The 24,603-nt window shown below is 49.3% G+C and overlaps 1 protein-coding gene across 1 annotated transcript in view; it reads right to left on the bottom strand.

The window, feature by feature from the left end:
• The window catches only part of HECTD4 (HECT domain E3 ubiquitin protein ligase 4), a 183,420-nt gene that overhangs the window by 18,544 nt on the left and 140,273 nt on the right, over positions 1-24,603 (bottom strand). Inside the window, exons 50-62 of the mRNA XM_044921281.1 lie at positions 23,741-23,978; positions 22,865-23,001; positions 22,295-22,421; positions 18,846-18,983; positions 16,963-17,099; positions 13,921-14,081; positions 11,071-11,252; positions 9,719-9,924; positions 9,284-9,414; positions 8,474-8,679; positions 6,686-6,865; positions 1,786-3,092; positions 564-771 (exon numbers count right to left, since the gene is read on the bottom strand). Of these exons, the coding sequence (XP_044777216.1) occupies positions 564-771; positions 1,786-3,092; positions 6,686-6,865; positions 8,474-8,679; positions 9,284-9,414; positions 9,719-9,924; positions 11,071-11,252; positions 13,921-14,081; positions 16,963-17,099; positions 18,846-18,983; positions 22,295-22,421; positions 22,865-23,001; positions 23,741-23,978 (3,358 nt within the window). The remainder of the gene's footprint in view (positions 1-563; positions 772-1,785; positions 3,093-6,685; positions 6,866-8,473; positions 8,680-9,283; positions 9,415-9,718; positions 9,925-11,070; positions 11,253-13,920; positions 14,082-16,962; positions 17,100-18,845; positions 18,984-22,294; positions 22,422-22,864; positions 23,002-23,740; positions 23,979-24,603) is intronic.

Below are 24,603 nucleotides of genomic sequence, written 5' to 3'. Positions count from 1 at the left end.
AGGCATTTACTGTGCACAGGCACGTGACCAAATGATTTCCAGCAATGTACTTGGTATATTCTAGCTCCACGGGACAGAATAAATACACCTGAACTTGAACAAAGGGAAGTCTGGCTAGACAAAAAGCAAAATGGGACTTGAATGCAAGCCCACTTTTTAAAAAAAATTTTTATTTAAATTCAATTTGGTTAACATACAGTGTAGTGTTAGTTTCAGGGGTAGAATTTAGCGATTTGTTAGTTGCATAGGAACAGCCCTTCCCAGTGGTCTGGGCAGGCTAGAGCACGGCAGGCCAGAGGCAGGGGCTCCCTCACGGCCCTCAGAGCTCTGACAGCTTCCATGAGCCAAGCAAAGAACGTCTGTCCCATCTCCCCAAGGCCCCCTGCATCATTTCCCAAATCTCTAGCCCCCAAGAGGGCCCCCCAAAGTTCTTTTCTCAGGTAAGATGTTAAAAATAGGGCATATTAGATACAGAAAGAGAAGACTTTTGCTCATTTTCTTCTGTAAATTTAAAACTGCTCCCCCAAAAGTCTATTAATTAAAAAAAAAAATCTATAACCCACCTTTAATCGACTTATCATTGAAGTAATCTTCTAACCCTGGGCTCCCCTGAGTATCAAACAGACTCTGATTTACTACAGATACAGTGAGAATCTCTTCTGTTGACATCTCCATCAATTCATCTTCACCATCCAAACTTGACAAACCAATCAGGTCGTTATTGTTAAATAAACTTGCTCGAATTTTCTCAATTTTGGCTCGGGATCTTATCTGTGTGAACAAAGACAAGGGTCAGGATTGGAGTAGAGGAATGACCTTGTTTTCCTTCCTGCCCTGCCCTGAAGTCCTCTCCTTGTCCTAAGTGTTGTGCGTGCTGCCTGATTCCCATGAGCTGGCCTCCCTGGGAACATCTCTGCCACCCGCCAACACCAGTAACTCGGAGGGGAACATCTCAGCCGGAAATGTCTGTTGCTAAACCCTGACCTGGTCTGTGGTTTTACCTCAATGCCCAGGGAGCTAAAGTCCATGCTCAGCTCCGAGAAAGCCCCCAGGAAGAAGGTGCATAGAGTAATGGAAGTGATTCCAGGGAAGAAACCAATCATCGGGTTCTGGAGCTCTCTTGTCAGAGCTCCCTGGGAGAGCGAAGCAATGCACACACATTCCCCTCTAGTGCCTCTCTCTCCATATCCAATAACGGAAGGACAGTTTTATTCTGAGCCTGACTCCCCTTACACGAGGGTGAAGACACAGGATGCAGGATTTCTAAACAAGGAGGCCCAAGAAGCAGAGGGGATCTTGAAATGGAAATGTGACCTGGAAACTCAGAATCACCTGGAACAGAATAGCAAGTCTATTCTCATAAGGATCAGTGAAGACCCCTCCTGCTGATGTCAACAACTAAATCAACCCAAGGCCACTCAAATGTATAGCGGTGGGCCTGAGCTGGAATGCACTTGATAAAGCCCATCCACCAGCAAAGGTCAGGCCCCTCGAACCCCTCTGCCTCCTTCCCACACTCAGCAACAAACTGCATTTACTTCATGACATCAGACTTGACATCACTCTTTGAGATGTGACCTCAGACACAGAAAATCAACATAATAAATCATCGTGGTTTCCAAGAACTGCCTCAGGGAGCTCCCTACCTGCCCCAACGTCACCTATCAGTTAACCCCCTGGAAATACTACTGGAAGGTTTAGAGAGGCTTCTCTTAGGCTCCCCCTTGGAGGGAGGATTCAAGCCACTCATGATTTTAGTGATTGCCAAGGTGTGAGCGCCGTTACCTCCACGACCGCAAAGCCTTTGATGGGGCGCGCTGTGAGGGGCTGGTTGTCCAGGGACGTGACGGTGTACATGGAGCCCACGTCCGACACGGAGGCCGTCTCGGCATTGTCCAGCGGCTCCCCCAGGCTCCCCAGGCTCCCCAGGCTGCCCGTGCTGCATAGGGAGATGTCTAGACTCTCCTGGCTGGACACCACGTGGGGCTCCAATACCCCAGAAGGGACGGGCGGCTCGAGGCCTGAGGGCAGCGGATCCACAGAGAGGTCACTGGCTGTCTGTGAGATACCCTGGGAGCTGCAGATGGAGGCCTGACTGGTGGAAGCGGATGCGCTGATGCTCATGGCAGGGGTCAGGCTGCTGGACGTGCTGACCTCCAAACTGTCTGCGCTGGGGAAGCCAAGGGTCTTCTCTGGCTCGGCTTTGCCGTCACCACCCTCGGCCTTGTCCTTCGGTTTCTTGGGGTCTTCGTCCTGCAGGGGGATGTAGATCTCATCTTTGAAGACCCCGCCATGGGCATTGCAGGCCTTGCGGATAGCCCCTCTGACGATGCCCTCATCCAGGTGGGTGGGGATTCCAGAGATCACCAGCAGGCGGCTGTGGGCGGTGGGGCCCACCAGGGCCTGGCAAGCATCGGCGATGGCGTCGCTGGTCACACCCAGACCCTGCGGGTCCTTCCTGGTGAGGTGTCGGAGAATGATGAGCAGGGTGAGGGCTCGATGAAACCACAGCATGTCCTCCGGCTTGCTGCCCCCAATGCTGAGCATGGCAGGGTCTGACTCCACTGAGCGGGACGACTGGCGCTTCCCGGAGGAGGAGGCCTTTTCCCGCTTCATCTTGACTTTTTTCCTCTTCGACAGGAGGCTAGGGCTCTGAGGTGTCTGTCCTGGGGAGGAGGATGAGGAGGACGATGAGTCGCTGAGATTCGGGGTGGTCGTTGAGGTCACCCCGCTGGCTGTGACACTCATGTTGGTGGGCAGGGTCACCTCGGCCACCGCCAGGCAGCCTTCCATGAGCGCATGAAAGTACGTAGAGAACCTGCCCTGGTCCGTGGCCGCCGCCGCCCCCGAGCCCCCGCATGTGCTGCCTGAGACCCAGCTCTGGGTCTCCTCGTCATACAGCTTATGGAGCTCCGACTGCAGAGCCATCAGCATGGCCAGACAGGGGTTCAGCTGGAGGGCAATGGAGGAGGACAGGCCGACAGGGTGCTTCCTCTGCTCCAGGGAGTGCACGGTGCGCAGCAGCTCCGCCAGGAGATGGAAAACAAGCTCCTTCACGCAGGCCGCCATGTCTGTGGTCCACAGGAAGTTTCCTGAGGCAAATATAAAACAGCAAGAGCGGTGATCACTCGTACCTGCCCCGTACCTGGGACTGTTCCTGGAGCTATGCTGTTCATCCCCAGCCCACAGCTGAAAAAACAGAGGCTCAAAGAGCTCATGCCTGGCTGGTTGCCCCCAGAGCCTACGGCCTTAACCCCTGGGCCACATCATCGCATGGAGCCGGGTTCTATGGCTCACCCCAAAAAATCATTTTCTTTCTTATAAGGTTATCAAGTGAGTGGGGTGACAAATCACAAGAACAGTATTTCCCAAACCTTGAGATGCTTACTACTGGGGGCACACAATCCAATTTTATCAGAAAGCCCAGAAATACACACTGACAAGGTATTCCTTTTTTTTTTTTTTTTTTTTTAAGATTTTATTTATTTGAGAGAGAGGGAGCGAGAACGAGTGGGGAGGAGAGGGGCAGAGGCAGAGGGAGAAACAGACTCCCCACTGAGCAGGGAGCCCAATGAGGGGCTCGATCCCAGGACCCAGGGATCATGACCTGAGCCGAAGGCAGACGCTTAACCAACCGAGCCGCCCAGATGCCCCAAGGTATTCCTAAATCCTCTTCAGTCCTGATTTCGCCAACAAGAAAGGCTTACTGCAGGGCTGGTGTATCCTTGACAGAGAGTGGGCTACAGACACAGAGCCTCTGACAGGCAACAATGGTCAGAATTTCTTTCTTTTTTTTTTAAAGATCCCATTTTATTTATTTGACAGAGAGAGAGATAGAGCAGGGACACAAGCAGGGGGAGTGGGAGAGGGAGAAGCAGGCTTCCCGCGGAGCAGGGAGCCCGATGTGGGGCTCGATCCCAGGACCCTGGGAACTACTTTTCCATTTAAAGTGGCAACATAAAGTTTCCTTTAAAATTCAAGTTTGTTTTTTTTTTTTTTTAAAGATTTTATTTATTTGACAGAGACAGACACAGCGAGAGAGGGAACACAAGCAGGGGGAGTGGGAGAGGGAGAAGCAGGCTCCCCACTGAGCAGGGAGCCCGATGCGGGGCTCGATCCCAGCACCCTGGGATCGTGACCTGAGCCGAAGGCAGATGCTTAATGACTGAGCCACCCAGGCGCCCCTTTTTTAAGAGTTTTATTTATTTGAGGGGCGCCTGGGTGGCTCAGACGGTTAAACGTCTGCCTTCGGCTCAGGTCACGATCCCAGGGTCCTGGGATCGAGTCCCGCATCGGACTCCCTGCTAGGCGGAGAGCCTGCTTCTCTCCCTCTGCCTCTGCCTCGCTCTCTCTTTCTGACTTTCATGAATAAAAAAAAAAAAAAAAAAAAGTTTTATTTATTTGAGAGAGAGAGCACAGAAGCGCAAGCAGGGGGAGAGGCAGAGGAAGAGGGAAAAGCAGACTCTCTGCTGAGCAGGGAGCCCGATGTGGGGGGCTTGATCCCAGGACCCTGAGATCACAACCTGAACCAAAAGCAGATGCTTAACTAACTGAGCCAACCAAGTGCCCTAAAATCAAAGTTTAAAAAAAGGAGAAAAGAGCTGATCGCCAAAAAACCCAATCAATAAATGCTGACAGGCATGACTCGTAGACATGGCGGAAATTACATAAAGATGGCCTGAGAAGGACTGAAGTTCAGGAAGGAGAGTCTAGAACAACAAGATGGGTCACAGGTTTGTACCAAGATCCCCTTTGTGTCAGACACGCATCTTAAATTCACACTAAGATGCCTGATCTCTTAGGGGTGACGTTGCTTCATGACTTTAACTGGAAATGAACTCATGCTGCTCATGCCATGCAGGCGCTCAGAAAGCCATTCACAGAGAACAAGTGCCTCCGGTCTGCAGCCCCGCCCTCTGATGCTCATGCGACCTCCCCTCCGTTGTCCTTCCTCTGCCATTTGCCATTTATGTAAGAGGACGGCCTTAGACAGAATTCTCCTCCACCCAGACTGCGAATGGTGGCCCGTGAGCGAAGATTGCCCCCGGAACTCTCCCTCCCACGGTGGTCCGCCACTCACCTTCCCTGATCCCTCGCCCAATGTATTTTAAAGAATTTCATTTAGTTGCCAACATTTAAAACCTGGGAAATTCACATCAATATCTACATTACTAGCTTTTCTTTCTTTTTTTTTTTTTTTTAAAGATTTTATTTGACACAGAAAAAGAGAGAGAGAGGGAACACAAGCAGGGGGAGTGGAGAGGGAGAAGCAGGCCTCCCGCGGAGCAGGGAGCCCGATGTGGGGCTCAATCCCGGGACCCTGGGATCATGACCCGAGCCGAAGGCAGACGCTTAACGACTGAGCCACCCAGGCGCCCCCATTACTAGCTTTTCTTGAAATAAAAAGTAATAATAGCTGGCAGGACTGGGGCCACCTTCTCATGTAGCAAGGAGGGACAGGGCTCAGGGACTGACAGAGCATGACGTGGCCTGGACCACTCTATTTCCCCCGTTTACATCATCTGTCTGACCCCTGAGGGCATTTAAGTTTGCAACATCTTTCCCCCTCCAACATCATAAAAAAATCTCAAAAATATAGGAAAGTTGGGCGCCTGGGTGGCTCGGTTGGGTGTCTGCCTTTGGCTCAGGTCATGATCCCAGGGTCCTGGGATCGAGTCCCGTGTCGGGCTCCCCGCTCAGCAGGGAGTCTGCTTTTCCCTCTCCCTCTGCCTGCCGCTCTGCCTACTTGTGCTCTCTGTCAAATACATAAATAAAATCTTTTAAAACAAATATAGGGAAGTTGAACTACTTAGACAGTAAATACTTGTATGCTCACCACCTACATTCTCCCATTAACACTCTGCCATATTTGCTCTTATGTACCTACCTATCTACCCCTCTATTCACCCAAAAACTCAGCTTAGTATTTGATTATTTCAAAAAAGTTGCAGACATTAGTCTGTTTTATCCCTCAACACTTAAGTAGATGTATCATTAATGATGTTCAATATTTATGTAAAATGTGAGGTGACTTTACATATGGCAAAATGTACAACTCTTAAGTTTACCTTTCTATGAGTTTTACCAAAATACAACCCCTTTTTAACCTTTCAGGAACTATGAAGTCATAATGTCTGATTTTGCAACATTATTTACTTACTCCCACACTACCTTTTACCTCCAAAGTTATAAAAATGGCATATATTTGTGTTTTAAAGTAAGGTGTGATAAAATTAATCTTATTTCCATGGTTAGTTGCCACCTTCAAAATAAAGAGAACACCCTGGACGCCATGCGGTTAGAAGGCTAGGCTTTAGGGGCGTCTGGGTGGCTCAGTCAGGTAAGTGTCTGACTTTTGGTTTTGGCTCGGTTGTGATCTCAGGGTTGTGAGATCGAGCCCTATGTCGGGCTCCGTGCGGGGTTGGCTTGAGATTCTCTCTCCCACAGCCCCCTCTTCCTCCCGCCCATGCTCTCTCTCAAAATAAATCCATCTTAAACACACCACACCACCCCAGCACCACCACCAAGAAGGCTAGGCTCTACACTACGATCAGCTCCGCAAGCCGTTTTCAAAGGACGGAGAGCAACCCAACAAGAGGCCACCAGTGGGCGAGCGCCCTCAGCAGGCACTGAGCTAGCTCCCCTAGCTCTCGCGGGCCCCGTCCTGAGGGAAGGTCAGCCTTACCCAGCAGCTCCACAACTTGTAGGAGAACAGATGTTGGGATGGTGTCGGGCTCATCCTCGGATCTCCCTTCGCCATCCTCTGATCTCCAGGACAGCAGCTGCTCTGCGAAGGCCATAGCCAGAGGGAACTCCAGGGGCAGAGAGTGCAACACCAGCACGGCTCCAGGAGGTGGAGACACCCCTAGAAGAGCGGCCGAGGAGGAAGGCTCATAATCGGCAGCACATGACCCAAACAAGCCTCAGAACAGGACCCACCAGGTGTGTGTGGAAGAACAGGGCTGGAAAGCCCACCTGCTCATCTGCTGGAGGCAAAAGGAAACGTAATTCTTCCCGCACTCCAGACCGAGTCAGCTGCAGGTGCAGGAGGGGCCTGAGGACATCCTCCAAAGAGTCCGTTTGTCGGTGTGACAAGGGGACAAAGGGCAGCAATGAGAATGGGGAAGGATAAATATTCCCCAGCTGGTTAGATACCAACCAGCCTGATGAGCCAGCATGGAAATACTAAGTCAGACCTTAAAAGATGCTTCACTGGAATATTCCCAGCTTGGGAAAGAAATAATTAGCCATTTGGTGTGGCTGCAATCCCATGAGACCATTAAGCTTGTATTTGGTTACAGAGTGGACCAGCAAGGGGCACCCCAGACTAGCACTACCAGGACCTTGGGCTTTGATTTTCTCTTATTACCTTGTGTCTCTGCCAGGCCTGAATCTGGCCAGAGATGCTGCAGCAAGAGGAAAAAGGCCCCAAGGCCTGATCCCCTCTCATAGCCTGCACCATACCCCAAGGCCCGCTGCAGGCCCTGACCAGACATAAGTCAGGCCATCAGGGACCTGGGGGTCTTTGGGCAAGTCAGCAGGCACCATGCTGATTGGCCTGCATTTTGGGGTGAACGTTTATATGGTGATAACTGAGGAACGAAAAGATAGAGATCTTCTGCTTATTTAATTATAAAGTTTAAAGAACAGTTAGTATAGGCAAAGCACTATGAAAAAAATTGGCCCTAATGAAGAGAGATCATCTAGTTGTTTAGCAAAAGTCTCATTTCGTTTCATTCCCTAAAGTTGCAAGGTCTCTAGGACAGGGGCTGTGGAAAAGCCAAAGCCCAATTTTTGCCTGGAAGGTCAAATACATTTCAGAATCGTCTCTAGCAAACACAGGTCCGTCCTTTCTTGTCAAACATGACAGGAAGTGCAGTGGAAGTCTGTGACCAGGTTTTCCTTGCTTCTGTGCGTTTTTTTGGAAAGAGTCAGCTGGCCCCGGTGTGCGGGGTGTACAAGCAGGGGGCAGCTTCGGGATCTGCAGATCCCTCCCCTAAACCTAAACCCACACAGGCTTAGCAAAAAATGCCAAGGAGACGAGACCCACGGGGCCTCCCAGCCCTCCCTCCCGGCCGCCGGGCCATTTACCACGGAGACGAGGAACAGACGCTCACTGTGGCCTGCGCCCCAAGGGAGCCACTCGCACCCGAGAGAATTCGGTTTTAATGAGCGCTGGAGGAAGGCAGCAGGGATTATTGCCGCTAAAGGACCACTCTGTTCAGTTCACTCTGAAGAGCGCACACTTGCAAAAGGAAAGGAAATCCCCACTGACGTGTGGGCAGCATCTGCCAGGCCTGCCCCAGGCAGGAAAGGTGCTCATTTCATCTCCTGCCCCAAAAATATACTGTCCCAAGCACTTCTGTTCTTTACTGACAACACACAGCAAGGTACAAAATCCTTTCTATCTTCAAAAAGGAAAGCCAAAAACGACTTCACACTGTTCTCGCCAAGCGCTAGCTCGGAGACATACCCAGTTTGATGTGGACCTTGTCTGTGGAGAGGATCACCGAGGGGTACTGGTTGGCAGTAGGCGGCGGCGTGAGGCCAGTGTTGGCTGGAGACGCATCCCGTGGGTAACAGACGGCCTCGATCAGGTTCAGCTGGCCGTTTCGCTTGACTTTGTGGCCAAGCCCATACACGAGCACACGTGCCCACGGCGCCTTGTACAGGGAGGAGCTGTGGAGGAGGGGAGGAGGTTCAGCCGAGTCTGGCCGCTCATGCCAGGGAGGAGATGGACGGTAAGAAGTGGGCATTTGTAAGTCACTGCCATGACGTCCTAGAAGGTCGTCCTTTGTCTACGGCCACACCACCCTGAACGCGCCCGATCTCGTCTGATCTCAGAAGCTAAGCAGGGTCGGGCCTGGTTAGTACTTGGATGGGAGAAGGTCGTCCTTTATAAGGACATTTCCCAAACACGGAAATATGGGAGGAACTACAGACTATTTTCAAATACTACCGGTATGTATTAAAGACTAAAAACAATTTGAGTTTTTCTTCTGTCAGTTTCACTAGACTCCAGTTTTCTTTCTTTCTTTCTTTTTTTTTTTTTTAAAGATTTTATTTGACAGAGAGACACAGCGAGAGGGGGAACACAAGCAGGGGGAGCGGGAGAGGGAGAAGCAGGCTCCCCGCGGAGCAAGGAGCCCGATGCGGGGCTCGATCCCAGGACCCTGGGATCATGACCTGAGCCGAAGGCAGACGCTCAACGACTGAGCCACCCAGGCGCCCCTCCAGTTTTCTTTTCTCTCCCATTAGCTCTCCTGGAGAACAGGCAACTTACTCTTTGCGGAATCCAGACTGACTCTCTTTGCAAGACACGACAACAAAAGCCGCCCCAGGGAAATTAACATCCATGTTGACTTTGGACTCCGAAATCGGGAACTCCTCGGAGGGGAACTGCTCGGGTGCTGTCTGCAAAGAGAGATTTAACAAGGGAAGCCACAGGCCACAGACAGGAGAGCATTTCATCTCCCAACTACCAGGCAAAGGACAGAGCCAACGCATACACGGCCACAGGCTACGGGGATAAGAAAGCCCTCCGGGAGGAAGGCCACCATGGATGGGACAAGGCGGGAAAGCCATGAGGTAAAGGAGACTGGTTCAGCGGGGCTTAGGGGGGTTGGGAAAGAGAGAGCATCATTTTCAGCAAGCCAGTAAGACTTCTAATTAAAAGTTATAACCCTGGTTCAGGGACATTAGAGCTTCAGCCGTCTACCTGCAGGAAGGAGCAGATCTGTTTCGTCAGCTCCAGCAGGCTGTCCTCGCCCTGGTGCAGGGTCCGGGTGATGGCCACATTGAGCCACTCTCGCACTGTCTGGGAGCTGCCCTGGTAGAAGAGGTCAGTGGCCGAGCAGTTCTGGGAGTGGACGCAATGCTGCAGAGACTGCGCCAGGAGGATGGAGCTGGAGCTGATGGTGCCATCTGCGGCCAGGAAAGAAAATCTAAGTTCACCAGAATTGCAGATGCCAACGGCGGGCAGAGCCTGGGTAACAGTGAGCAGCCTGCCTGGGGGAGCTCGGACACAGAATCTCAGGTAAGACATTACCGATCAGATCCTGCAAGCTGGCAGGTTGGGAGAGGGGGGTTCACATCAGTGGTCTGAATTTTTCCTTTCTTTAAAGCAACAAAAGTGTTTCCTAAAATAAAACCTAAAGTGGTGGGCCAAGTCTATTTTAAACAGAAATGGAGCTGTTTGGATGCAGGGGTTCCCGCAGCCTGACCTACTCGTGTGCCCTGGCCCCTCCCGAGCTGCCCCAAGGAACCGCCAGGGAGTGTGTAAAGCCAGTGTTAGGTCATTACGGCAAAGCTTCTTCACAAACACTTTAAAAGCTTTCCAGATGTTTTGGAGCCTCTAAGTTCTTGGGGGTGGGCCAGGGGACCCCACACACTGAATGGGACCCCATAGCTGGGAGATGCCCGCTAGGCCCTGAGTGCCGTCTGCCCTCTCACCTCTTGCTCCCATTTTAGTTGCTGGGAGGCCAAGGGGAGCAGGCGGAGGCTGAGGTGCTGGGGTGGGGGACACAGAGGGGCCCCTCGGTCTTGGGCTGGGCTAAGCAGGTTCATCGCTTAGCATTCGCCAGGGGAGCACACAGCATCGGGCCTCACCAAGGGCCCCAAATGTTAGCAGATGCACACAACCTGGCCCACTTAAACAGCTCCACCAGAAATCAATGAACCAGTGAGGTCTGCTGTGGAGGAGCTTGGCAAAAGGAGCATTTTCCTTTCTGAACAATGCCTGCGAGAATGTCTGTAGGAACAGCACAGTGACAGGATTTCCTAAGTGATGCTTAATTTTCTTCGATCCACAATTCGGTAGGGAGGCTCAGTGAGTGCTTAACAGGTCAAGGACTAAATAGGTCATGTAGCATACTTCATTTTTCAAAGTGAGCAAGCACTGCCCAGATCATCGTGACTGTTCAGGGCCGTTTATCTACACGAGCCTGAAGGCCTGTGCCACCTGGAGGGCGAGTCCGTCGCCCCTAGTCTCCTGCCTGGGGGCCGGGCTCGCTCTCAGGGCCACCCCACCCTGAGCTGATGTCGCCAGGGACGGCCAGAAGCCAGGCTCACCTGGGAGGGGAGGAGCCAGGAGCTGACTGGACAGCAGCTGCAGGTGCTCCAGGGTGATGTCCCGGATGGCGGGGATGTGGAAGAGGCGGGTGAACAGGTGCGGCAGCTTCGGGGCGAAGATGTTGAGCAGGGCCACGCGGCAGTAGAGCCTGGCCAGTGCCGCCTCACACCGCAGCAGCTCTCTGCGGGGAAAGCGGGAGGCGCGCTCAGCGCCGGGGCTCGGGCCGGGCCGCAGGCCTCTCTTCCGGCCCCGGGTTCCGCACGCCAGGCTAGCCACTTGGGTCTTAAATAAAAAGTCAGGTTTAAGTATGTTTGGATTTTCTCTACTCAAAAATCACTGTGGAAAAAGAAGTGAAAATAGAGGGCCGCACAAAACTTCTACATGGATGTTCACACGAGCATTACTCAGAGCGGCCCCAAACTGGAAACAAGGCAAACGTCCACTCAGCGAGGAATGGTAAATCCACTCAGTGGAATACTAGTCAGCAGTAAGGGATGAAGCACCGAAACCTGCTACATGGATCAACCTTGGAGACCCTGTGCCAAGAAAAGAAGGCTAGACACAGAGGGCCCCACAGCACGTGATTCCATTCACACAGACTGTCCAGAACCAAGCAGATCCATAGAAACGGAACAAAGTTGAGCGAGAGGAGAGAATGGGTACGGCCGTTCTCTTTTGGGTGATGAAAAGGTTTTAAAAGCGATTGTGGTGAGGCTTGTACACCTCTGTAAATATACTAAACGCCACTGACTTGTATGCTTTAAATAGGTGAGCTACACGGTACGCGAACTACAGCTCACTAAAGCTCTTATAAAAAATTCACTGTGAACCCTTTGTGTGTGATGAATTTCTGAAGTAACTGGCATTCGCCTTGAATAACAGCTCATTAGTGACTAAGCAGGTCTCATTTAGAATTGCATCTCTTGGCAAATAATCTAATACTAAGCATTGGGGAGGCTCCCTGTATTTCTTTAGCTAATCACCATTATTAAAAATTTTCCTGGTATTAAACATTTAACTAAAAAGGCAAGTTAGAAGCAGCCCTATTGTCTCTAAAAAGTCTAGGTTTCAAATCCACGTGGAGCCATCAGGGCTCATTCTGTATTGCCTACTGATCTGAATTAAATTTAATGCTGACCTATCATAACTCACATTTAGGCATAACGGTAATTAAAGAAGCCACATAAGACCTGATGAGTTTGTACAGATATGAAGATAAACACAGCTAAGATGCTGCATGTAGGTGGTTTCTTTCTCATCTCCACCAGCCTGTAATATCCTCAGGCTGGACTTTAAAACAAACCACCTCTCCCTACCGGTTTCCTCCCTCCATGGAAGTCCATATGCTAACTACAGAGACACAGCTCAGAACGGCCGGGGCAGCAACACAGAGGAGGTCTGAACACAAGCCCTTTCTGACTCCCCACCGCTTCCTCCTCAGATTTCAGGGGCTGCAGTTGGAGTGAGATTATTTTGGGCCTGCCCAGCAGTCCCTGCTCTGTCTCTGCAGACTCAGTGCCTCTGAAGCTACTGCTGAGCCGTCTACCGCTCTAAGTCCTCTCCCAAAGCCACCTGAGCGTGTCAGGCAGAGCGTAACTCTGAGGAAAATCTGTCCTGGGACGAGAAATCCAGGCACTTTATTGATCAAACAAACCCGTGTGGCATATTTCTTAGTTCTCCTGATACCGAGATCACCGCCGTAATCCTGAGAATAAATGTCCTACATCTACAGCCTGATGGTAACCTTACAAAGCACTTTCTGGCCTTTTCGCTCGGTTGCTAGCAAAAGGGCATTAAGTTATATCCATCGGAGACATTGGCTAAAAATACAACTGACTTACGAAATAAAGCTTTAAAAGCTTTCAAGACTATCATATTGATATTCAACCATATATGTATCTTTTCAACAGATATTTTGAGCTTGCAACATGAGCCAGGCTCCTGATTAGAAATGGGGGGCTCTAGCAAAGAATCAAAGTCTCTGCTTTTAGAAACCTTACAGTCTAGGAGGAGGAGACACAACACAATTGATAAATTAAACCAAACTCACAGGCAAGAACATCAGGTCCTGGAAAGGAAGTGAGATGCAGTGTGCTATGACAACATGCGGCTTCGCGCTTACTTTAGCTGGTGAGGCAAAGCCTCTTTGGAAAGGTGACCTGAGATCCGAATGACAAGAATGAGACCGCCATGCAAAGTTCTGAGCCAAGCGCTCCAGGCCGAGGGAAGAGCACATGCAGAGACACCTCGGAGGACACGAGCGTCGGGTCAGAGAGACGTGGAAAAGCCAGCACTGCTGACGGAGAGTCCATGGAGAAGCAGAGACTCTGGGGCTCAGGTAGGGGTTTCGTGAGGTAGGTTACTCATTTGAATTCTACTCCAAGGGAAATGGAAAGCCACGGCAATTGAATTAGAGGAGAAAGACAATCCACCAAGGGCAGAACGTGCTTCCTTAGAGACCCCCGCCCAGGGCTAGGCACAAAACACGCATTCAGGAATGGACACCTTGTTAGCTTAATGGAGAAATGAGCTGGCTGCCCACACCGGGCCTGGACATCTCTCCTGGACTGGCTTTACTCTTTACAGCTTTCAACCCTCCTCCAGATCTCCAGCCACCCCTCAATCCCCCCTCTTCCCTGCAGCTCACAGCAGTGTCTGTGGCATAGGCTGGGTGACACCAGATCCCACACGACATTTCTTCCCAACTCCTGCAATTTTGCTGTTACTTTGCTAGCTTCCTTCTAACTCTTAGCTTTGAAGGAAAAGCTTGTCGATGACAAATGGTACATGTGATAAAGACATAATAAGTGAATTTCTGTGATCTGCTAGAAAGAAGGGCTCAATCTTACCTGTGAATTTGAAGGTTGGTATTGTCGAGCGTGACCAGCCCATTGGTGGCCGTCCTCCGGTAGCCTGCCGGGGGCCTTTCCAGCATATCAATAGGATACCAGTATCGGACTAGCACGCCTTCACTTCGGAGGTACGTTTCTACCTGCACTAATTCATTCACCTACAACAGTTAAAGGAAAGGTCTATTTGACTTTTTGGGCACTGACTTTTCCCCTTCAAGTTTTATTTTTTTATTTTTTTTTATTTTTTTTAAAGATTTTATTTATTTATCTGAGAGAGAGAATGGGAGACAGAGAGCATGAGAGGGGAAGGGTCAGAGGGAGAAGCAGACTCCCTGCCGAGCAGGGAGCCCGATGTGGGACTCGATCCCGGGACTCCAGGATCATGACCTGAGCCGAAGGCAGTTGCTTAAGCAACTGAGCCACCCAGGCGCCCTCCCCTTCAAGTTTTAAAATACATCTGTATGTATATATAAAAGCTCTATGGTAATAAATGTTAGTTTCATGTCACGGAGTCTTTAAAAGGTCAAAGACAACTGGTTTGTAATGACAGTGTGTTTAGTTTTTTCATGCTGGTTTTCAAATTTTAACCGTTATGTAATCATGAATTAGAAATTTAAAGACAGGGGCACCTGGGTGGCTCAGTCGGTTAAGCATCCGACTCTAGTTTTGGCTCAGGCCCTGATCTCAGGGTTGTGGGAATGAGCCCTGTGTTGGGCTCTGCGATGGGCGTGAAGCCTGCTTAAGATTCTCTCTCCCCCTCTGGCCCTCCCCGCAACTCTAATTAAAAAAAAAAAAAATTGAACAACGGTGCTATATTTCAGTAATAATTCAGTGCATTTTGTTTTATGTTCATTGTTTATTTTTATTTTTTTTATTTTTAAAGATTTTATTTATTTATTTGACAGCGAGAGACACAGCGAGAGAGGGAACACAAGCAGGGGGAGTGGGAGAGGGAGAAGCAGGTTTCCTGCAGAGCAAGGAGCCCGATGCGGGGCTCGATCCCAGGACCCTGGGATCATGACCTGAGCCGAAGGCAGACGCTTAACAACTGAGCCACCCAGGCGCCCCTATGTTCATTGTTTTTATGTTGATAATTTTGTAAAAGCATGGGGCGCCTGGGTGGTTTGGTCAGTTTGGGCGTCCAACTCTTGGTTTTGGCTTGGGTCATGATCTCAAGGTCAAGGGATTGAGCTCCACGTCGGGCTCTGTGCTTAGTGGGGAGACTCTCTCTCTCTCTCTCTCCCCCTTTCCTCCCACCCCACCCCCTGCTCATGCTCTCTCAAATAAATAAATCTTTAAAAAAATAATAATATTTTATTGCAGGAAAATAAAAAGTATACTCATGCATATACGCTTTGGATTCAATTACAAACGTAAATTTGTTTAGGGATTATTACTAAAACATAAAAGAATCAAACTACTTAATAACAGAATTATTATTATTATTTTTAAAGATTTTATTTATTTGCCAGAGAGAGAGAGCACAAGCAGGGGGAGAGCAGCAAGCAGAGGGAGAAGCAGGCTCCCCGCTGAGGAAGGAGCCTGATGGCGGGCTCGATCCCAGGACCCCGGGACCATGACCTGAGCCGAAAGCAGACGCTTAACTGATTGAGCCCCCCAGGCGTCCCAATAGGAACAGAATTATTTTAACAAAATTTCTGTTTTTCTAATTTATACTTGCACACATTTCCACTGCTGAAAAACACTGTCAGTTATATACTTTCTGATAACCAGGTCAGAAGTTTGTATCAGAAGGCAACGGGAGATTAATAGTATTACTAATTGAATTTTCTACTTGGACGTTCACCTTAGTAAACCATCAGTCAATAGCCTCTCTTAAAAATTTAATGATTCAGGGAGTGCCTGGGTGGCTCAGTTGGTTGAATGTCCAACTCTTAGTTTCAGCTCAGGTCATGATCTCAGGGTCATTAGATCGAGCTCCACATCAGGCTCCGTGCTCAGCAAGTAGTTTCCTTGAGATTCTCTCCCTCCTCCCTCTGCCTCTCCCCGCTGCTCTTATGTGTGTACTCTCTTTCTCAAATAAATAAATCTTAAAAAAATTTAATGATTCATAATTAAGTTTGGGTGAAATGGAGTCAGTAAAAATGTAAAGCTTTCCATTTCAAAGCATTAATGGTACCTAACATTACTGGTTTCTGTATCTCTATCTAGGTAGATTCTAGCTTATCTACTTGGCCATAGATCCTTTCTCATCAGAGACTCTTAGGCTTGAACTAGATATTAGTTCATCAGTTTTTCTTGCACGGGAAACTTCTCAAACACCAGCACATGCATGCGACCAAAGAAAGCTTTGGCTTTGCCCGCATGCGTCTTTTGTTCCTTCTTCCCCGCCCATACCCCCCACCCCTGCTGAGAACCCCATGGGTTTAATACACTCGTGTTACATACTGGAAAACAGGCTGAGAGAACCAGCAAGATGATGTGATCAAAATCATAAAACTATTTTTTCGACTTGTGTCTGTAACAGTCATGACAAAGACAGATCATCCATTTACCAAGGACCAGGGGAGAATGTTCCCGGGACTTGGGTAGGAAGAATATAGGGATGGTCTGAACATGGCTGACAAAATGCTGGCAGGGGCATCGTGGTCTGAAGGGCTGACAGCCCTGAGGATTAAGAGCTTATCACCATCTATCATCAGCCCTGATCTGGGCCCACGAAAAAACCTCAGGCAAGCCATCTGCTGTGAGCACTTAGCTCACTTTCTCCAACCCTAGTCTGAAGAGTAATCCATCTGCATGACTGCACATTTTTAAAAAAATATTAATTTTTTTAATTTGAGAGAGAGCAAGCATGAGCGTGGGGGTGGGGTGGGGAAGGGACAGAGGGAGAAGCAGACTTCACACTGAACAGGGAGCCCAACATGGGGCTTGATCCCATGACCCTGAGATCGTGACCTGAGCCGAAGGCAGACACTTAACCAACTGAGCCACCCAGGCACCCTGGATGATCACTTTTTAAGACACATCGAGTCTGGGCATGAAAGTCCCCGTGTATATAAAAGGCTGTTTACTCACTGAATCAACATCTAAGACAACTCCATGAAGCCCAAAGGTTTTCAGCATCCCCCGGATGGCAAATTTTGGCAGGGCAGTCCCCACAGTACTGCTGGCCACATTGTTGCTGTCTGGAGAGCGGGTTACTACTGTGAGACCTGAGGAGGGCAAAGGGAGAAGTTTTTTCAGAAGCAAGTACCATTATCATCTGGGGATCCTATATTTTTAGGGCCTAAAATAGCTCTACAGCATCTAACAATACCTCAGTTTAGTTGTAACCAAAAAGGTACAAAGCTCAGTCTTGGAAGATCATACAAAATGTTCTAACAACTCTCATAATAAAAAAACAAATAAGCCACCTAAAAAATTGACAAAGGATTTGAATAAACATTTCTCCAAAGAAAAATGAAGATACACATGAAAAGACGTTCCCTGTCATCAGTCATTAGGTAGACAAGCCCAAGCCACAACGAGACCCCACTTCACACCCACTAGGATGGCTATAATCTAACCAACCAGACAGTAGTTAAGTGTTGGCAGGGATGTGGAGAAATGGGAAGCGATATACATTTCTGGTGGGAATGTAAAATGCTGCAATCACTTTGGAAAATCATCTGGCAGATCCTCAAAAAGTTCAACTTATCATAGGACCCAGCAATCCCACTCCTACATATCTACCCAAGAGAAAGGAAAACACACATTTACACAAAAAACCTGAACACAAACGTTCACAGCAGCATTACTCATAATAGCCAAAGTGAAAAACAACCCAAGTGTCCATCATTTGGTGAATGGATTAAAAAATGGGGTATCATCCATACAATGGAGTATTATTTTGCCATAAAAAGGAACCAAGTACTAACACATGCTACAACATGGATGGACCTTGAAAGACTGTGCCATATGAAAGAGGCCAGACTCAAAGACCCCAGGTTGTAGGATTCCATTTATAGGAAAGGTCCAGAAGAGGAAGTCTATAGGGACAAAAAAGTAAATTAATGGGGCTCAAGGGAAGGAGAAATGGGGAATGGTGGGGATACAGGAATTCTTTTTGGAGGATGAAAATGTTCTGGAATTAGAGGAAATGGTTTGGTGGTTGTACAACTTTGTGAATCTACTAAAAACTGAACTGTATCCTTTAAAAGGGTGGATTTTATGATATGCAAATTATATCTAAAAAAGAAAAATATATATATTTCTTTTTTTTTTTTTTAAAGATTTTATTTATTTATTTGACAGAGAGAGGGAGAGCACAAGCAGGGGGAGCAGCACGCAGAGGGAGAGGGAAAAGCAGGCTCCCCGCCGAGCAGGGAGCCCGATGCAGGGCTCGAACCCAGGACCCCGGGATCATGACCTAAGCCGAAGGCAGATGCTTAACCAACTGAGCCACCCAGGCGCCCCAAAAATATATATATTTCTGCCTCTGTCCCTGATGTTCTCGTATTTTTATGAAGGTCTGATAACGAGTGGTTTCCATTTTTCTTTATTGTGCTTTTCTGTATTTTCATTTCCTTAAAAAATGTAATAGATCTTTAATCAAAAGAATAAACACGTTCTATTAAAATTTTAAAAAGCAGAGTGCAACCATACATTCATGGTTCTAGCTCAGCAGCCCCGACCTAAGCTGGGAGGCCTCTCTGGAACCCTCCACCCATGCCCCACTTCTCCCTCTGCACAAGTGCGCAGTCTCACTCTGCGTGTGCCAGTGAGCTTGGGAGGCCACTGGAGGCCAGACGAGCAGGAGGCTTTAGGGCATCACAGAAGAGAGGCTGCGAGAGGCCCTGTCACTCCGCGAAAGGAGTCACCTCAGGAAAGCTCACAGGTCCTCTGCTCACACTCAAGTGAACACCCAACCTCTCATTCCACAGCAAGCTTCACAGATGAAGTAAGAGGGAAAACAGAACCTTTTCGAACTTTATCGATTGTGAACTTGTTTGCTTCGTCTTTAATGTCTTCAATGGTGGGAAGATACAGGTCTCTTGGGATGCCGCCATTCTCCTCGTAGAGGAATTCAACCGTCTGTCGGGCAATGTCCACCATGCCTAAAAAAAAAAAATAACTGCACTGGTAACTCTCCGAAGAGTACACAGTCTTCGGATCCGACTCACACGGAGAATGAAGGTAAGAGAATCTTTCAAACACTGCCCATGGGAGTACATAGCCTTTTGGGGAAGGTAATTATGGGGAATCTAGCAAGTTTAAAACACTCAATACCCTACTTGTAGGAACCTCTCAAATTTCTCCCACAGAAACACAAGCACACGTGTGTGAAGATCCAAGAGCGCTCCCTGCAGCACCGCTGGGAGATCCCAAAATGGAAATAAGGAAAGTACTCATCAATAGTGGTTAAAAATCATGGGGCGCTATTATGCAGTTATTTCAGTTGAGTCAAAAGAACCAAGTAGAGGACAAACGGAGGGTAAGAAGTGAGGAAAAGCTTGCTTCTTACTTTGTACATTTTTGCACTACGTGATTTTTACAGCAAACGCATGTTGCTTAAGAGAGACAGAGCTCCACCAACTTCTCCTACCCAGCACTGGAATTGGCTGTGTTCTTCCTTCCCAGAGAGAGAACACACCATTAAGTTCACCAGCAACCACCACTATTAATTAATGAACGCAGTCAACAAAGGCCCCTGAAGGGATGGCTCCGTAGGGCTCGCAGGGTGGCGGGGTGCAACGTCTCCACCTGCTGGCGCTGCCGAAGCTCTCACACATGGGGGTGCACAGGTGCACAGGCCAATCGCCCGCACACTCACCTCCCACTCTTATTTGCTGGCCTTGCTGGAGGGAAAAGGCACAGCAATTTTCGGAGCGCACTTGAGGAGGAGGAGACTGCAATTAGAGAAGGATGCCTAGAGAAAGAACTGTCAGAACAGACCAGGAATGTGGCCTGATATTGGAAGATTATGGAAAAATAATCTTTGCAACATTTTCCAAAGGAATGGGGGAGAGGAGAACAAATCCTCCGCTGTCTACGCAGCAGGAATCCGGGAACATGGGGAGGATGCCCAGTTCAACCATGCTCAGCACAGGGGTGGGTTCAGTAACCTTCCTCGGGGACTGGACAGCAGGAGGCTGGTCCACCTCACAGGGATGGCCCTTTGGGGACCACGAGCCATCCCCCAGCCTCCTTTTCCCCTCTGCCACTGCTACACTGAAGGAGATTATATTCAAAAGGTAAATGCTTTAGGCTTAAATTAATATGGTTCATACGACTGTCACAGCACACGGACGGATCCCGAGAGAATGCCTTGGCAAGAGGCCACATCAGCAGCCGGAGGCACTTCTGGCTGAGTCATCGATCTGCCTCTGGTCCAGGGCCACTTCTGGATGATCAGATTTTCTGCGTGCTGTCTATTCCTTCCCCTAACCAAACTGGGAGCAGAGGAGGAGGCACCCTTGGCCACAGACGCTCAGGATGGCTCAGGCACCAAAGGGTAAAAGAAAAGAAATCCTAATTTAAGCAGAACCTATGTTAACACAGCAACCAATGATCATATACAAGGGCTTTTCATCTGCACACTGTAAATTCTTCCCCCCTTTCTTACTCTCTCCAAAGCGGTAAGAGGCACCAGCCCCCCTGAAAACAGCGCTTAATGTTTCACAGTGGAAGTCAGCTGTCGCCAAGTCAGCTCCCAATCTCCACTTAAATAGCAGGCTGTCAGAGAAGCCCCGCGAGACTGGCCCGACCTAGCTACACACACACTGGCCTCCTAATCTACCGCACAGCCCCGACCATGTCCCCTGCCGTGGCCCACTGGATGTTTCCCTGGCTGGGGGCCCGACGCCTGGGCGGCGCTGGCTGCCTGCAGGGACGGGTTAGTGGATGAATGGATGGCTCAACAGATGCCACCAGATCGAAGGCCTCCCAACCCCGAAACCAATGCTGCATGGGCGCCTCAAGGCGGGCAGCAGTGCGTCTGGCATTACGCTAAGTCAGAGTCGTTCGAACCCGAGAGAAGGTCTGCTCTGCCCTTCGACAAAGCACACGAGGGCATTTCCTCTCAGATACTGAAAACAGATGGGGAAGAGCAAATTCTCTTTATCTCTGGGATCTACTACATTGAATTATGTGGCTCCTTCGCTTACCACCTCCCAGTGGCTTCCCATCTTGCAGAGAATAAAATCCAAAGTCCTCACGCACCCAGTGCTTGTCCCTGCCCCTAGCCTCATGTCCTGCTGCCCCTCCCTCGAGCTCTCATCTTCAGCTACACCTGCTTGGCCTTTTGGCTGGTCGCCCAACCACCTGAGTGCATTCCCACCAAGGGCCTTCCTAATGTTGCTCCCTCTGCCCCAAACTCGAGTAGAGAAGAATTACTAATTATCTGCCCCAGAATTGGGTCGGCAGCCGAACCCAGGCTCTGATAAAAGCAGGAAGCAATCCCACTACGTCACAGGAGGAGGCTATGCCCACAGGTTAAGTTTAAACAAGATCATTCCGCTGTTGTAGGCCTTAGCTTCGGGGATAGAAAGCTTGAAAGAAAATAAGTAAAAATCAAACCATAGATTTATACATACTCATTCAGTCCTGGTGCCAACATCGGAGAAAAGTAATCACTGGAGATCTGGGACTCAGCATATTAATTGGCCAAAAAACAAACAACTGGTGGGGGCTTTTCTTTTTATTTGGTCCTACTCTCAGAACAAGGCTCAAAGAGGAGCAAGGCTGCTGATATAGGACAAAAATGAAACTTCTTACACCATTCCTGAGGCCACCATGTTTGTGGGGGAAAAGCAGGTGTTTCACAAGATGAGGAAAATCCTCAAAACTGAAATTAGCTACCTGCACTCAAGACTCACTAACAGTCCACTGTCTGGGGTCAAACTTTGCATTATTCTTTGCTAGAGAACCTGTGCTCACGGAAGAAAAATCCCACCCTCCTTGTTACCACCGTGACATCTAGAACTAAATTAACTGAACACTTACTCTGTGCTGGGCACTATTCCTAGGAGCTTTACCTGTATTAAAGCACTTGCAAGGTGGTCACCATCACTGATTCCATTTTCAAGGGGAGGAAAGCCCAGAAAGGTTAAGTAACTGTCCCAAGGTCAGACAGACAAATAGCACAGCTGTGACTTGAGAGCCCAAATTATTTGACCCCCAGGCCATCCAGCTTCCCAATGCAACCATTTCAGCAGCCCATCAACCCAAACATGGAGTTAAGTTGATAAGCAAAGAAAAGGCTGACAGTGGAAGCCGGAGAGCACAGAGCTCAGGAAAGGACAGGCAGAGGACACGGTTAGGTCTGTCCGGATGTTAGATGAGCCCCTTTTCCTGATTTACATCTGAGTTCATCTAAGCACAGCTCAAGTCATGAAGTAGCTCCCGAGGACAGCGTAAAGCCCCAGACCTAGTTGTAAAGCTCCCTTGATCTGGTCCAGGCCCGACTTTCGCTCTGCCTCATTGCGGAAGCGTCTTCGGATAGTGGGAAACACCTTGGTCTCCCAGGCTTTCACCAGCAGGGCGTAGTGGTCCTCCTGGAAGGAGAAGGCAAAGGCATGAACAGAGAAGGAGCGCCTCATGCAGGCATCAGCCCTTCCCTGACCTACAGCTCTCACCCACTCCAAGGCCAGTAGCAGAATCACATCCTCAGATGCCAGGGCAGGCAACAGCCAGACTGTGGCAAGCCCTTCCTTTCCCTCTGGAGCCAAGTAAGCACGCCATATGGTCCCTGACTTACTGCTGAATCACTAGCAGGGTACTCCATTTCTCCCACACCCAGATTGGTACTGGGCCAAAGAGCCCAGCACGTATTGCCACTGACATGTGGTTTCAAAGATGAATGTTCCAGAGCTACTGTTCAAACACAGTGACATAACTCTAAGTGTCACCATTCCGGCCTTGCACCCTCAAAGCAAAATCATTCCTGGTGGCTTGTCCTGGTCACCAGGGAGCCGCACGAGTGCTGTGGGCCTTGTACCTGGGGGATGTCGTCATCATCCTCATCATCACTTTCGTCGTCTGCGATAGGAGGTGGGTGGGGGTCTGGGCCCGAGGTGATGAAATTCTCATAGCTGAGTTCTACTTTATAATGACAGGAGGTGTCACTGTCATATTCTGTAACAGAGCACAGTGACAGTGAATTCTAAGCAAGAGCAGGCCAGAAAAATCACGAACTTCTCCCCCTTAGACAAACCAGAATCTCTTCTTTCATGTGAAAGACTCCTAGCACTTGGAGGGATTTTGTATCATTAACCTGAATCCTAAAATCGTTTTTATGGATAGAATTCATTCAATTCAGAGAAGAATTTGGAAAGTTCTTCATCAGGAGAGAGAAGTAAGCAGAGTCTTAAAACAGTTTGCAAACCAGGCCAGTTACAGTCTGCACACACCTATAGATCAGGAAGCTTAGTTTTATTCGATTATGAAGTTTTTCAAATAACCAGGAAAGTTTTTTCAGTGCACACCAAATACCCACCACCTAGATTCCACAATTAGTGTTTTGGTATTCTTTGATGACCTGTTTTATAACAAATTAACATTTTTAAGATAAAGGATTTCACATAAAATTGTGGGGTTTCTAGCAGTCTTATAAAAAGTGGACAGTCTTTCAGGCTTGCATTTCCATGTGGCGACAGTCTGCCGGCACTGAGGAATGGCAGGCGTCCTGGATGTGGGGAGCGTACTTTCTAGTCAGTGAAAGTGCAGTGTCCCATCTCCTGCTCCCCGTTTTCTTTCACCGGGCCCACGCCCCCATAACCAGTGGGCATGAGAGCATGCCCAGGCTGGATGGGCTTACGAACAGCAGCATGTGCATCCCCAGGAAGCAGTGGGGCCCCAGGAGGCGGCGGCTTACGTTGCTGAGCAGTGGCCACAGCAGCGATGCGGCACGGCGGCCCATGAGTGCCCGGGTCTGACGCGATACTAGTGCCCGCGTCGTTGTCGCTATCAGACGCCATGGCGAAGGGCAGGGCCTCAAAGTTAGCGCTGATCTCCTCTGCCAGATCGGTGCACAGGTCGGCGGCGTTGCGGTGGGCCTGCCCTTCAGCATAAGCGAAGGGGCGGGAGCCGAAGTTAGCTCGAGTCTTGGTGTTCTGGGAAGGAAATCAAATAAAGGATTTGAAAGGGGTTATGTTTGTTTATTTATTTAACACTACAAGGTGAATGTCACTCAACGTCAAACCAGAGGAAGGGCCCCAGCTCTGCGAGAGCATGCGCAATGAGGCAGAGGGGCCCGTGCAACTGCGTGCCCTGGCGCTGAGACGGAGATCTGCACAGGCCAGCCCCCCGCCCCCCCCCCCCCCTCGCCTCACTCTCCCAACCCTATGCTACTCAGACAGCGACCTTTCCTGTTTCCAACACTGTTCCTTTCGGCCTGATGCCACCGCACAAGCTGCTCCCTTCACTGGGGACGTTTTTCTCCTCAGATTCTGCCAAGTTAAGACCAGTTAATAGTCCAGACCTGGCTCAAGCATTGCTTCTTCAAGGTAATGGGGACATGGTCAGATTTGCTTCCATGCAATTGTACTGTGATGGCTAATTTTACTGTCAGTTTGGCTGGCCACAGGATGCCAGACTAAACGTTATTATGGGGTGTGTCTGGGAGGGGGCCTCTGGATGAGATCAGCATTTGAATGGTGGATTCAGTCGAGTAGATTGCCCTCCCCAGTGTGGCTGGGCAACACCCAAATTATTAAGGAGAATTTGTTTTCCTTCCCA

The sequence above is a fragment of the Neomonachus schauinslandi genome, chromosome 14 (assembly GCF_002201575.2).
Source record: "Neomonachus schauinslandi chromosome 14, ASM220157v2, whole genome shotgun sequence".
In the NCBI taxonomy this organism is placed as follows: Eukaryota; Metazoa; Chordata; class Mammalia; order Carnivora; family Phocidae; genus Neomonachus; species Neomonachus schauinslandi.
Note: the sequence above shows the minus strand (reverse complement) of the source record. Positions and strands in the feature narration are given on the sequence as shown.